This window comes from Chamaea fasciata, unplaced genomic scaffold (genome assembly GCF_029207755.1).
Source record: "Chamaea fasciata isolate MVZ Bird 193981 ecotype frontalis unplaced genomic scaffold, bChaFas1.0.hap1 SCAF_1, whole genome shotgun sequence".
Lineage (NCBI taxonomy): Eukaryota > Metazoa > Chordata > Aves > Passeriformes > Sylviidae > Chamaea > Chamaea fasciata.
In genome coordinates this window covers 14043140-14057596 of record NW_027094086.1, presented here as the reverse complement: position 1 = coordinate 14057596, position 14457 = coordinate 14043140, and the positions used below count along the sequence as shown (strand labels likewise).

General features: G+C 38.0%; 1 protein-coding gene across 10 annotated transcripts in view; it reads right to left on the bottom strand.

The window, feature by feature from the left end:
* Positions 1–14457, bottom strand: part of SAMD12 (sterile alpha motif domain containing 12) — a 175039-nt gene that overhangs the window by 126019 nt on the left and 34563 nt on the right. For all 10 annotated transcript variants that reach the window (XR_010719497.1, XM_066177000.1, XM_066177048.1 and 7 more), the window contains exon 3: positions 3191–3320. Coding sequence is in view for 9 of the 10 variants with exons in the window: in XM_066177000.1 (XP_066033097.1) it covers positions 3191–3320 (130 nt within the window). In the remaining variant the exon portion in view is untranslated. The remainder of the gene's footprint in view (positions 1–3190; positions 3321–14457) is intronic.

Sequence of the window (14457 nt, the reverse complement as noted above, 5' to 3'; positions counted from 1 at the left end):
TTAGACTATTCCATATTTAATTCTCCCTAACTGGCTGCAAAATGCATTTCACTGGCTGGTTCTGAGGTACTCAGTAAGTACTCAGCAAATCATAGGACCATAGAAGAATTCAGATTGGAAGGGACCCCAGCAGATTTCTAGTCCAACCTCCAGCCTAAAAAAAATGTCAGCTATGAGATCAGATCAAGTTTCTCAAGGTTTTATCTAGCTGGGGCTTGAAACCTTCCCAGAACAGAAACTGAGCAACCCATTCCAAATCTCAGAAGTGCTCACAGAGGAGGAAAGTTTCTCCTTACTTTGAGCCTCAGCCTCATATCTCTCATACATCACTGTGAAGGGTCAGGTTTCATCTTTTTGACAACCTCCTTCTGTACAGTGGGGGCTGCTCCTAGTGCATTCTTTGCTGCAAGGCACAACACTGGCTCATTTTATCTTCTTAACTATCAAGGTCCTCTTCACCAGAGCCACTTTCCAGCCAGTCAGCCCCAGTTTCAGTGGGGGGCAAGAGCCATGGCCTTCCCAGGAGCACAACTTGGCAATTTTCCTTGTTGAATTTCATAAGGGTCCTATGGATGCCTAGATCCCTATGGATTGTCCCTGTGTGAGTCTGCTTGAGACTGGTACCCACAATTTTGCTGTCATCTGCAAATCTGATGAGAGTACACTGCCCACACCGTGACATCCTCAAGATCACTGTTAATATGAAGGTCTTTTTTCTTATTAGTTAAGTTTCCAGATGAAGAATTTTTTCTTATACATCTGCAGCTGCTCTTTGTCAGAAGTAGTAAAAATGTATAAATCTCCACATAAAGGAGATTTAAAGGAGTATAAAAAGGTATAAGGAAAAGGATAGTTTTGGTTGCATCTTTGTCCACAACTCAATAAACGGTAATCAGCAAGAGTCTCAAGTAAAAGCCACACTTCGCAACACCTATGGCTAACAACTGCTAGACATGTTTGCTCAAGACTATTTTCCTGGCTTATGACCATGACTTAGATTTTATCTTCAAATAAAGTTTAAATATCCTTTTCGTGTCACTTTCTTTAAGAACTTTTCCATCATATTTTTCCATATCAAAACAGCCTGTAAAGTCAAATTAATTCCTGAAAAATTTTCAACAATCATATTAGTTTTCCACAGCCATGTCTAGGAATAGGTACACTACCTTGGCTTAATCTTCACATTAGTTTCCATGCTCCTTCCATGCCCTACGTTTTCTGAGCCACAAATCCACTGTTCTTTCCCTTTATTAGATTTCAAATAATCAGAGTCATGGGGACCAACACCACTGGAAATATCCTCCTGAGTTAATGATTCCACTCGTAATATTATCACATTATACTTTTATAAAATCTGTACAGATATTGATTGCATTTCTTTTTTGGTAGTTGTTGAATTGAAGTTCTTTTCTTTCCAGCAGATTTACTTTCTAACACTCATACCAATATTTTCCCTATACCTCTTTTGTGTAAAGTAAGAAAGATTGACCTCAATTCTTCTTTTTCATAGAGGTCTATAAAGTTCAAAGTTTCCCACATCTGCAATGAAATTCCAAGGTTTCCGTCAGTGTTTATGCTGAAATGAAAATGTCCTCCTTTCAACTTCATCTCACAGTGCCTTAATTCTAGAAAGAAAATATAGTAAAGCAGAACTAGAAAATATTTTAAAATAGCTTCATTTTCTTCTGGTAGTGCTCTGGATACAGTCAGCTCTGTACACATGGGTGGAGACACAGACTGCATTCAGCATATGGTGACTGAGAGGAAATGGGCACAATAGTTATGTACTAAACCTTAACACTTAGCAAACCAATACAAACCACCTCTTACATGTGTGCACATGTACTCATGGTATCATAGCAAACAAATATGGGCAGTTTGTCCTGTTTGCAATCATTCGCATATTATCAGAAAGAAAATAGGAAAGGAACAAAGGTAAAATTGGAAACAAAAAAAGTACACGTGTACATGATCAGACACTGACTGAAACACACATTAATTAACAAGGTGTTATTGAGATTTGTATGTGAAACTCAAATTCCTGCTTAATGTTAAATGGCTGAATGCCAATTTCCAGTTTTGTATACCACCACTACAGAGAACAAATCAGCATTCCATATTAAACTTCTTGCAGATTAATTACTGTTTGGTATATGAGCAAAAATGCTATTTAACTCCAAGTCATATTTGCTAAACTCATGCCAATTCAAAGTGGTCAGCCAAAAGACAACTACAGCAAACTGAGGAGGAGTTAACAAGTCAAGCAGAACAACAGAATCAATATCAATTTTTAAAGTAAGTATGAAAACAATACAATTTTGCTTTCAATATATTATTTTAAGAAAAGAGACACAGTTTTGAAGGTTTGGAGGTCCTGTGTGTATTTGTGGAATAACCATGATAGAAAAAAGAAGCATTTTTTAGACTAGGCAAGGAAAGTATGTGCAACTGAGAAGCAGCATCTTATACAGTGAAGGAGACTGTAAGAAAGAGTGGTTGCTTGTACTCAAGCCACATTTGGGACAGAAATCAGTTCTGTTGGCTGGAAATAATAGTTTAGATTGATTTTAGATTGATCCCAGGTAAATACCGACTTTAGGAACCATAAAATACTGGAATAGAGAGATGCAAAAATCTCCTTCATGGCAAGTTTTCCAGAACAAAGTTAGACAAACATCCGACAGAAATGAACTTGCTGCACTGATCCTGCTTCAGCCTAAGGGAGGGGCTCAGCCGGGATCATTTCCCATCCTACATGTTAAGAACATGAAGATTAATTTTTTTTAAAAAAAGAGTGGGGAGAGGCACAAAAAAAGAATATGAATTCAAGGTCAAACACCTCAATGAAAGAAAAAATTTACATTAATTAAATTTTCCTCATTCTTAATGGTTGGGTTTTGGGTGTTTTCTATTTAGAATGAACAGGGTGAGGCCTTTACCCACATACAGACTGTCTTCTTTCCTTATAATATTGACCCTGAACTATCTGAAATTGTCTTTAAAGAAATGAGGATATCACTCATCACATCCTTTGAAAGCTGGAATACTCCCTCTGCTCTAAACCTTGCAATTCTCTAGTCACACATTCAACAAAAAGCCCTCAGTGCACTGTCACAATCTATTAACAGCAAAGTAAAACAATTCATCACATTTTAAGTAAGGAAAATATTTCTAATAGTGCATACTTTACCAGTTATGTCATGCTGTTTGAATGACTCACTGTAGATTTGATACTGATTAGGGCAATGTTTCTTCAGCCATTTGCAGACATCCTGCTGGGTCCATAACGCCACAGGCTTACTCAACTTCACAGTCCCAGACTAGGAACACAGAATGAAGAACAGAAATTATGTTTAGTCTGCACACAAATTTCAGAAATATTAATCTGTGATCCCCATATATGGTACTAAATGCAAAACAGGAGCTGCTTTGACAGATCTCCAGCAATAGCCAGCCCATTACACAAGACACTGCGTTCAAATACATCACACAGGAATCACAAACACTGAAAGGTTCTTTAACATTATTTTCCATTACATTCATGCTCCTTACATCACAGAGCCATACTGCACCTGAATAATTAGCTTTTAGAATGACCAATGACTACAGCCAAAGGATAACAAATGCACGCTTTTTTTACTTCAGACTCACAGGAGAGTTGTACATTTGTGCCCCAGTTTGGATATAATCACAGAAGATCAGGAGTACCCTCAGGCCAGGCATGGTCCTCAACTACACTGACAAAAGATCTTGCAACAAAAGCCTTTAGTGCCAACAAGCCTGAAGACTGGTTTTGCCTGGGAAAAGGAGACAGGGAATGGACAGGGAACTGGTGATACTGACTCATACTGAACATTTGGGCTGAAATTCCTAATTTAAATGATGTTTACAAGCAGCTATAGTTTTTCTGCTTCCTTTTTACCTTTAACTTTCCTACAATCACCCTTACATGAAATAAGTAGGACTCCCACTTAAATCAGTTGATCCTTTATAAATGAGTAATATTTTTTTTAAATAACACTGTTCAGTACTTTTCTTAGAATTCAGTTTTATAATAGATTGGCAGTTTATAAATAAATATTCATAAATTGATTGCCTTATTACATGTATAAAATCACATTTCATTTAATCAAACAATTCACCTTTGCACATACACTTTTTTTAACCATGTAAGAATGCTGACTTGTAAGTTACCTGAACTGCAGGAATTTAAAACCTCTTGTCAAAGTAGGCAAAAAAACCAAAAAAAATTATTCAAAGTGATTTAATCATTGGTTTTCCTGCAACACAATCTGCCCAGAAGACTAAAGAAACTTTAAACAGATGGGCATTTATTACCAAAAATAAATGTTTCACATTGGACACTGCTGATGTAAGTGGGTGTGAACATCACTGTATACATTTACTTCGTATTTTGTCAAGGAATGAGTCTAGGGGATAAAATCAAAGTGCCTGTTTCTATGCTATGCATGTAAAATACTTTCCTCCAGCTCCCTGGTGGTGTGAAAGTTCCAAGAGAAGTTTCTCTGCACAAATTTGAGGTGAAGGGGAATGTCGTCTCAACCAATCTTCTCCATTAGGACTCATGGCAGACTCCCTCAACGTCACCAGCCAGGGTTTATCCCAGCATTTACTCGGATGGACTTTGTCATACAGACTTTTACAAAGTTACTTTGAAATTTTTCATTACTAGAAGCCCTAAAGACCAAAGCAGTTTGAAGCTAGTGCTTTGCATGTCCCATTAAGTCCATAAAGCATGTCATGCAAAGATAGTAAGTTAGGGATTATGGCCGACCTAAAAATCCAGCAGGCAAATGCTTCTTGAATTTCCCATGTCCAGTTGTCCCTATCTCTTTTTTATTGCCTGCGTAGAAGTTAAATAAACAGTAGGGAAATCATGGTTGAATATATAATACAATGCACATCCCCTAGCTCAGCCTTTTTTGATTTGAAGAAAAACAGACTCATCAGAAACATGAATCCTGTTTCAAACACGCTAATAGGCATCATTCATATTTAGAAGTAACATTATAATGCACAAAACCACCACAAAGAATCAGTCTCATCTGGTGCTGCAACACACCAAAATACAGAATCTTGACTGATAAACTTGGTCTCCACAGAAAAAGAAACTTCCAGAGGTGTTGATGGTGCACAAAAACCAGGACAGCATTTGCTCTACCACCACCCTTTCCAAGAACCTCATCAGTCTTCTATACCCACAGGATCCCACATTGGTCTGGAAAGGTGCAACCTCTGTAAGGAGAGCAGCTGCACAGCTCCTCCTGCAACTCAAAAGATCAAAGGGTCCTCAAATTTCTCTGGCCTCTTGTTACTGCTATTTAAGTCAAAAAAGAAACTGAATTTCAATGAAGACTCCAATATTATGCTACCAGTTAGCTGATTTTTTGCTGCACACAGATATAAATGCGTGTCCTTCTCAAATTACATCAAAGAAATAAACAAGTAAAAACAGCCATGTGACACAAGCAGTCTCTCTGATTCCACAGAACTCCCTGAACAACAGGATCAAGACTTCACTATCTCTAAATTTGTTACTTCTTAAATTTAAAGTGGGTTTTTTTGCACTGGAATTTTTGAAGACTAGAGAAAAATCTGTCAGCCCTCGAAAAAGTGATGGTCACTGTTTTTTCTTGTACATCCCAAAAACAGTTAAATGATAAATATTTGTATACAAATATACACAGCTAGCTATAGACTTACAATCTATTTATTCCTAGCTGAAAGTACACAAGCAGTACCAATGTTTGTTTAAACCAAGAGGCCATTCTTTTCAGTTCAGCAACTATTGTCCTCGTAAAAGGTTTAAGCACCATCATGTTAAATATCTGAAGTACAAGTTTATTAACAATTACAGTACAAATTTAACACATCCCTCTGTGCCTACAGAACTGAAAGATGGTTTCAAATGTAGCTTTTATGCCATGCAATATACAGACCACTTCACAGCAAACACACATGCTGACTTCTTCAATGTTTAGAATTATGATAGAAACGTTTAAGCTTGTAACTGTCCAAAGAGGATATTTTTACATTGATAACATCGAATGTTAGGTTTAATTTTCTAATTCCTAAGGACTTGGTGAGCTAGAGGAATAAAGGGGGTTTAAAGAGATGGCTCTAAAGTATGTCTTCACTTTCCTTTCTGGAACATCATACCCAAAATATTTTCTAACCAGATGCTCCAAATGAGAGGCTTTTAAAAATATGCTTTCCTCCCACAAAATTCTTAGTTTCTTCCCTGCACTGAAGGCTAGATCTCATACAAAAAACCTCCCAGTAAACCAAAGAAAATTACCTGTTTCCTAAACATACCTACTAAAAGACACCCCTGCCATTAATTACATATGAACTGCCTAGACAGGTGAAAAACACAGTATGTTTTTCCTTATTTCTGTTTATCAGCTCAGCCAAAGAATAGACCAAAACTGATTAAAATAAAATAATGTATTAAAAAATACCTTTGGTCTGGCCTTCCTTTTAATTTTCCTGGCAAAAACTCATCCTAAGATCACCCTTTGCTGGCAACTCCGTAAATAGTTTTAATCTTGTCAAATCCTATGCCAAGTCTTGTGCCAGATATAGATCTAATGAGGATAAAAGTCCACAGTATTCTGCTCTTTTCTTGTACATTTGAAGGAAAACCTGTTTCTTCAGGATTTTGTTACAAACTTTTTCTTCTAGATTGCCCAACCCCAGATTTACATATATCTCAAAATACAAAAATGATTGCCAAGAAGAAGAAAAAACATATTTACTACATGACAAAACTTCATGCTCTCTTTGTTCCATGTTGCAGGGAAGATAGTACTCAACATCACTAACTCAAGAATAAACAAACAAACAAATCAAACTTACAGCCTGTGCATTCCTAGAGAGCATATTTCAGTATTCAGAGTAACATCAGCTACCAAGCCCGGCTCTTCCTAAGAAATGATGGACAAGTTATCTCTTTAGCCTTCCAGGTGCAATTTACTAAGCCTGCCAGCTTTGAAGGTCAATTTACTCACCAGAATTTCTTTGTCCTTATTTTACTTTATATTTATTTTACTCCAGCAAGAAAGGGCCTCTGTATTTTTGAGTGACAAAGGATTCAATCTCATAATTTAAACTACACTCCATACTTTAAGACATGAGATTTCAAAGTGCTTCAACTCTTATATTTTGTGTATTTACAAACCTGCCCAGATTACAAAAGTCAGGGATTGTGGACATGAGGGTACTCAGCCAAACAGGGCTGCAGGTTTGCTGGAATAAGGCTGTCTCGTACTCTTTGTAACATCTGGTTTGCCAACATACTGATCCTGATATGTAAGAATAGTCAAAGCATATTTACATTCTAATTTACCCAAAGTCAGACCCTATAGTTTCTTCTAGGAAACAGATGGATAAAAAAGACACTGCTGAAAGCATTAAGGCAGATTCTGCTCCAATATACACCTTGAGAGACTCTTCTCTGGGGTTTTCAGTTTGACTAGAGAGCAACAAAGCATTACCAATTTTGTTACAACTGTGTTGGTCAAAGGACTCTCGCGGTTTAGATTCTGCCAGCAAGTAAATACCACACAGCTGCTCACTCACTCGACCCCCCAGTCGGATGGGGAGAAGAATCAGTTAAACTAATGGGCTGATATAAGAAGAGTTTAATAAGTGAAACAAAGTAAAATATAGTAAAATTAATGTTAGTAGTAAAAATGATAATATTGATGATGACACTAATAATAATAGTGATTAAAAGGAAGGGAAGAAAGAGAAAGAAATAACCCCCCAGTAACACAAGTGATGGCCAATACAGCTGTTCACCACTTGCTCAGCAATACCCATCCCATCCCCAGTGCACTTGGCTCCTTCTGGCTGTTGTGGTTTAACCCAAGCCAGCAGCCAAGTCCCAGACAGCTGCTCACTCCCTCTCCCACCACTGGGGTCAGGGAGAGAATCAGAAGGGTAAAAGCCAGAACATTCATGGGTTGAGATAAAAACATTTCAATAGGGAAAACAAAAGCCACATACACAAGCAAAGGAAAACAGGGAATTAATTCACTGCTTCCCACTGGCAGGCAGGTGTTCAGCCATCTCCAGGAGTGCAGGGCCCCCTCACATGCAGCAGTGACTTGGGAAGACAAACACCATCACTCCAAACATCCTCCCTTGTCTTTTCTTCCCCCCACTTTATACCCTGAACATGATGTCATGTGGTCTGGAATTGCCCTTAGACCAGTCTGGATCACCTGTCCTAGCTGTGAGACTCCCAACCTCCCAGGCACCCCCAATTTCCTCCCCACCGTAGCTGTATGAAAAGCAGAAAAGGCCTTGGCTCTGTGCAAGCCCTGCTCAGCAGTAACAAAAATATCTCTATATTGTCAACTTCGTGTTCAGCACAAATCCAAAACACAGCCCCAAACAAGCCACTGTAAAGAAAATGCAGTCTACCACAGATGAAACCAGCACACCGACCAACACTCTATCCTGTGGAATGGAATATCCCTTTGCTCAGTTCGGGTCACCTATCCTGGCCATGCTCCCTCCCAGCTTCTGCTACAGCTTCTCACAGGCAAAGCATGAGACACTGAAAAGCCTTTGACTCAGGGCAAGCACAGCTTAGCAACAACCAAAACATCTGTGTGTTACCAACATTGTTCTCTTACTGAACCAACTTTTTAGCACTGTACCAGTGACTAAAAAGAAAACCAAGTCTATCCAAGCTGAAAATAGGACACAACACAAGCAAGGCAAGGCTACCAGAAGAACCACAATTTATTAGGCCAGCAGTGTGGGTTCTTCCAGCTGTGCTTCAGACACACCTGCTCAATGCTGAACCATTATGTTAACCCAGTCAGGCAGTTTGAGGGAAAAGGGGACGCACAGTTGTGAGGCGTGATATGAGACAAGCAAAGGAAAGAAACAATAAGGTCATTGTGATCTAGCAAGGACGGAGAGAAAGCAGTATGGGTGTCTGTCACAAGAATAATACAGAGTCAGCTGGGGCAGGAAACATTAAAATGGGTCAGAAAACCATTGACATGCCTGTGCCCAGAAGAAGAGACTAGAAGGAAAGAAATGGGATTGTTTCATACATCAAGTTGAGAAGGAAATATTTCTTAAATCAAAACATAATGACTCCTGCAAGCAAACTACAAATGGTCAATGATATATTTAAAAATTATAAAAATAAAATTTTATGTGCATCTGACACAGATACATAAAGCAGGCAACTTAACTACACAGTTCCAGGAGCCATCTAAGTTATGAAATCTTTCAGGCTGGTCCAGAAGCAAGACTAACAGCATCATCTTCATAATTTTATGACAAGAAGCAGCAGGAGCTGCTTATGCCAACTAACAATTTCAAAAGCATTATTTTTTTAAAACATGCTTGAGTTATATTTCTAAAGCTGAGAAAATATCATATATTCCAAATTACTTCTCAACATTAAACTGCTTATACAGAATTCAGAATTGATGGCTTTTCATTCTGGAAAAAAAAATAACCACACTTGTGAATGTGTTATCTTAAAATATTGAAAAATCTGGAAAGAGCACTTTTTGGTTTAGAAATAGATTTTGTCCAGTACTCAGATAGCTTAAGCTTATAGATTTTTCCAGCAACAACAGAAGAAAACTACAGGAATAAGAAGACATGCCATAAAACCACTGAAAGCTCCCTTGTATTGGTTCTCATCTGCATTGTTGAGAATTTTAGGACTAAGAAGACATGAAAACAATAAACCAAAAGAAATGTGTTTATTACAAAACAAAAAAAACAAACAAGGAAAATACTGTAAGACAGCTTTTCTTTTATAAGATTGAATGTTAAAAAGATTGCTGATACAAGACTGAATGTCTAAAACTTGAATTGGATCAGAAATCCAGCCACTGAACAGATGGTGACAAGTCTTCTGGTATTGGGGCAAAAGAAGGAAGTTAGAGAAAGTGATAAGGATGCTTGGGCAGCACCAGCTCAGGGCTCTGAGCACTCAGTGAACAGGACCAGGACAGCCCACTTCAGAAAGGACCAGCTAGGGGAAAGACTGGAGACTGGCAGGGAAGTCATGGAAGGTAGGAGAGAAGTGAAAAAAGTACTGTAAAGTAGATTTTCTATTCCTATCCTTCCTCTTCCTGAAGGAAAAGGAGAGAAAAAAATGCCACTGCTACAGGGCTCCCCCCTACATTAGCAGCAGTAGTTCACTGCCTCCTGCCTCTTCCTGAGTCTCTCCATCTTTTCACACCACCAAGGCCCAACTCACTCACCAGCTGCTTTTTGTTGCCTCCAGTGGACTATAAAGGGCTGTCCCTGCCAAAACAATGCTCTGGTGATGTTTAAAGCCAGCTCTGCACAAGCAGAAACTTCCACCCCAGGGTCCCAAATCCATGCAGCACCACTTGTTCAAAGTCTGAACAAAGAGGGAGGCTTTCCCTGGCTTTTAAGCAACAGCAGGACTGACCCAGTCCAGCACCTTCTGTACCAGTGCCACAAACAGGTGTACTACTAACAGACTGCAAGGGAGGGGAGGAGGAACAAATTATGAAATATAATGAGACTCATCTGAAAAGTAGGAAGTTGGTAGAGGGAGTTAAGTCCCTCTGAAGGCTGTTGCCAGCATAACCACCTACAGGAAAGGCTAAAGTTGTCAAAAAGTACCACTGAGCATTATTCTGATCAGGATAAAGACAGAACCATAACAACAAGCAAAGATAAATAAGGGGACATGATTCCCATGAGAGTTCTCTCTTTCCATGAAATATCCCACTCTGAAAGCAAGAATCATGACTGGCAGATGCAGGTGTTGATATAAATGGCAGTGGCACTATCAGCAAACTGTGAAGAACTGAAATGTCAGAATGAAAAAGGAGAAGACAGAGCATTCCTCAGCATTGTCAAAAGCCTAACATCATTCTCATTGCTATCAAAAATTCTGAAAGCCACAACTGGGACAGACAGGCCAACAATGAAATCACAAGTAGGACCAGGAGTACCATCAATTTTAGGTTTTGACCTGCAAATCCAAATCAAAGCATGTAATGTTTTAAAATTCACTTTGTGTAAAAAAACCCTGTATTTTAATTTTGCTGAATTTAAGAGCCTTTTCACTCACTACAGTGGATTCCTGCCAGTCCAAAAATAAAATATTTGCTTTTGGATATTTGCTGAGAAAACAAAAAAAAAAAAAAAAAGAAGAGAGATAGAGTTGCTCTGTTGGGGTGAGGGTTGCTACCTCACAAAGTATGTCAGTGTTTTACACTTCTTCACTCATGTGGTTCCGATTCCCCTTCTCTACTTCAGACAATTCAAACCTGTCCAAAATTGACTCTGACCACCACTATTTTATATCACAGATTACAGTCTTCACAAATAAATACAGGTCCTTCTTGTTTTACAAACAGAAACTTACTCTGTATCCTGCATAGATCTGGAGAAGAGACAATTTCTGCTTACACAGCAGGTGTAACCTGCTTTGTACAGCTGTGAAGAGAAAAGGTTCCTCCTTGACTTTCTCTAGCCTGCTTGCTACCACTTTTCAGCCAAAGAAGAAACAGAATGCATTTTAATTAATGGTGCTGGATTAATAGTAATTTATTAAAAGTAATTAACTCAGCTTTACTATTAGCACATTTTTTATGACACTTAACCATCCACCTCAGCGAAAATAAAAATTTGGGACATTCATCCTTGACATGGCCCACACAACTTGCAGGTTAGCTTGTTTTTCATCCAGTCTCAAGGACTAAGAACTACATCCACTGTGAAGAACATTCATGGCATAAATTTTCATCACAGAATATTCTGCTCAGACATGGATTAGCCACAGGAGACTGCCCCATCTTGATGGAGCTGTAAGTTCAGATCCATTCAGGTACATACAGGGAAGCAAACAGGATTATGCAATAATTAAGATGTTGATGAAATGTAGCTCCCTGTTTCCCAGCAGATTCTCCTGATCTCTGAAATACTTCTTCACAGCAACTGAAATCCCAATTTGGAGGCAGTTCAGTATTTGTAAAAAATATTTTCTCCATGTCTAGATTAAAATAAAAATTAAAAAAAATAACAACACCCAAAACCTACCTGTACTACAAAATTGACAATCACAAGTGAGTCTCCATTCTCACTTTTTCTTTTTTTTTTAACCAATTCTGGCACCTCTGCAAGTTACAGCTTAGGCAGCTACATCTAGAGTTGAACTAAATCAAGACTGCTTATCAGGAATTCCATTAAATAAATACAAAACAGGTAATATAAGTAGGTACACTGATCTTCTTGGATTTTCTCACTTATTTAAAGATGGTCACACAGAAGAATTTATTACCTAAAATACAGCCTGTAGAGCAACAAAATCCACTGACCAAACTAGACTGGAAAAATGCTTAATTTGCACAAAATTAGAAATAATACACTGACATCTTGTTGCCCTTTGCTTATAAAAAAATAATCAGCCAAAACCAAGAGCAAAAAATGTAGAGATCTGAAGGACAGAACAAAGTCTTGAATTTACACTTGCAAATTTAGTCAAAAGAGTTAAAGGAAGTTGGTCAGCCTGTATTTGTTTTGTTAATCATGACACTGCATTTGACTCGTAAGTACATGTATTTGATGATACCTTATCTACAGTTCTTCAGTCACTTAACTGTATCCTTTCAAGTACAGCTCAATTACCAATTGTTAGCAGTATGAATCACAAAACAAGCTGCCCTGAAATGAGAAGAACTAGAAAGGACAATGACAGTTTTAAATGTACTTGTTAAATGTACTTGTTTCATATTCACATTATCCATATTAACATGGCTACAAATGAGATGTGGCAATTAAAAATTATGATGTGTAGATGAATAGCAGAATTTTCTAAGGCTTATAAAAATTAATTTTCTTTACTAGGGATTCAACTATAATACACATAGGTCTTTAATGGGGGAGAAAAAATAGGTTGTACAGAGCAGTACCCTAGTCTTTCCAGAGATTTCAGGTACTATACGTAGCAAACAAAATCCTCAGGGTATTCTAATCAAAGGTTGCTCAAATACAGGCTAAGCCTGACCTCAGAAACATGTACTTAAGAGTGTCATTGGGGGTTATGTCGTTTTTGGTGACATGCTTTGTAAAGAAATACACATCAATAGCATAATATTGCTTTTGACAAGGTGGTATTACCTTTCTCTGGGGAGCTGTCATTAAGGATGCCATCAATTTTTATTTTTTATTTTGGGGATTTGCGAATGGAATTTCTCTGGCATAATAAATCTGTGCAGCACAGACCGCACCCCACTCCTTCCATTTAAAATTACAGTATTATGTTGAGAAGATACTCAACACTAGGGTTTGAGTATTTGCTGTGTATTTTTTATTAGCTGCTGTATATCAGAGGCAGAAAGTTCATTTGAAAAGATGAAAATCTTAAACACACAAACATTTCTATATGAGAAGCATTTCTATATGAGAAGAGCTATAAAAGCTGTTACTTCAGTGTTAGCAAGTAGGGAGGTAAATTCTACCATTAGCTCAACAATGGTACATTTGTACAAGGAGAACATCCAACATCCTAAGAGGATCTTAATCCTTATTAAATGACAGGCTTTCTTACAAGGTCTACTCCTTTCGAATGAATCACATTTTTGGCACCTTTGTTTCCAGCAGATGTGCCAATTAAGAGGCTTGCACTGTAAGACATAGTATAACCTTTCCATGCCAACTTTCAGTCTTTATGGATAGACTCATTCATATGCAGAAGGCAGGTGCAGCAGCCAAGGCATTTTAGAGCCCAGCAGCAATCAAAGTTTTCTAGATATCTTTGCCAGTTGACTCTTAACTATGTTTTCTTGAGCCAAATACATTTTGAGGAGAACAACTTTATAGTATATAAGTACAAATAAGAAAAGGTCTGAGCCTGACCTGACAGGTCAGTCTCTTGCTTCCCCAATAAGACAACCAGCAAAAAGAGAAGAAAAAAAAGGCAGATGTTGATAAAAAGTCAGATTCGCCCAACCATCTGATTCATGCAAGAGCATTGCAATGCCTGTGTATAGAAGGTCATAATGAATTTCTCAAATAAGTTATCTAGAAGGCTGATACATCACTTATTTTTCAAAACAAGCAGAGCACTTCTGATGTCAATGTAATTTATTGCTAATTCTTTTTGAGAAACTAATCTTCTCTCCTTATAAAGGAATTCCTGTATTCACTCATCATCCTTATGAAGTTCTATATTCATAAAAAGAACTTAAGCACTACAAATGCCCTTTTATCCCCCACACTGGGATCCACAAAGGGCAGGCCCTTTTGCTGTTAATACTGTTGTTACTGTGCGTGTCTTATTCCATTGCTTTGGGCTTTCAGCAAATTAAGCTTTTAGCAAACTTATTATAGGAGACCGATAGTCTCTTCCTTTTCCCCCCTCTTTTCTAGATGGGGAATGGTTCGTTTGGAGCTTGATTTCCTGTGGTGTTA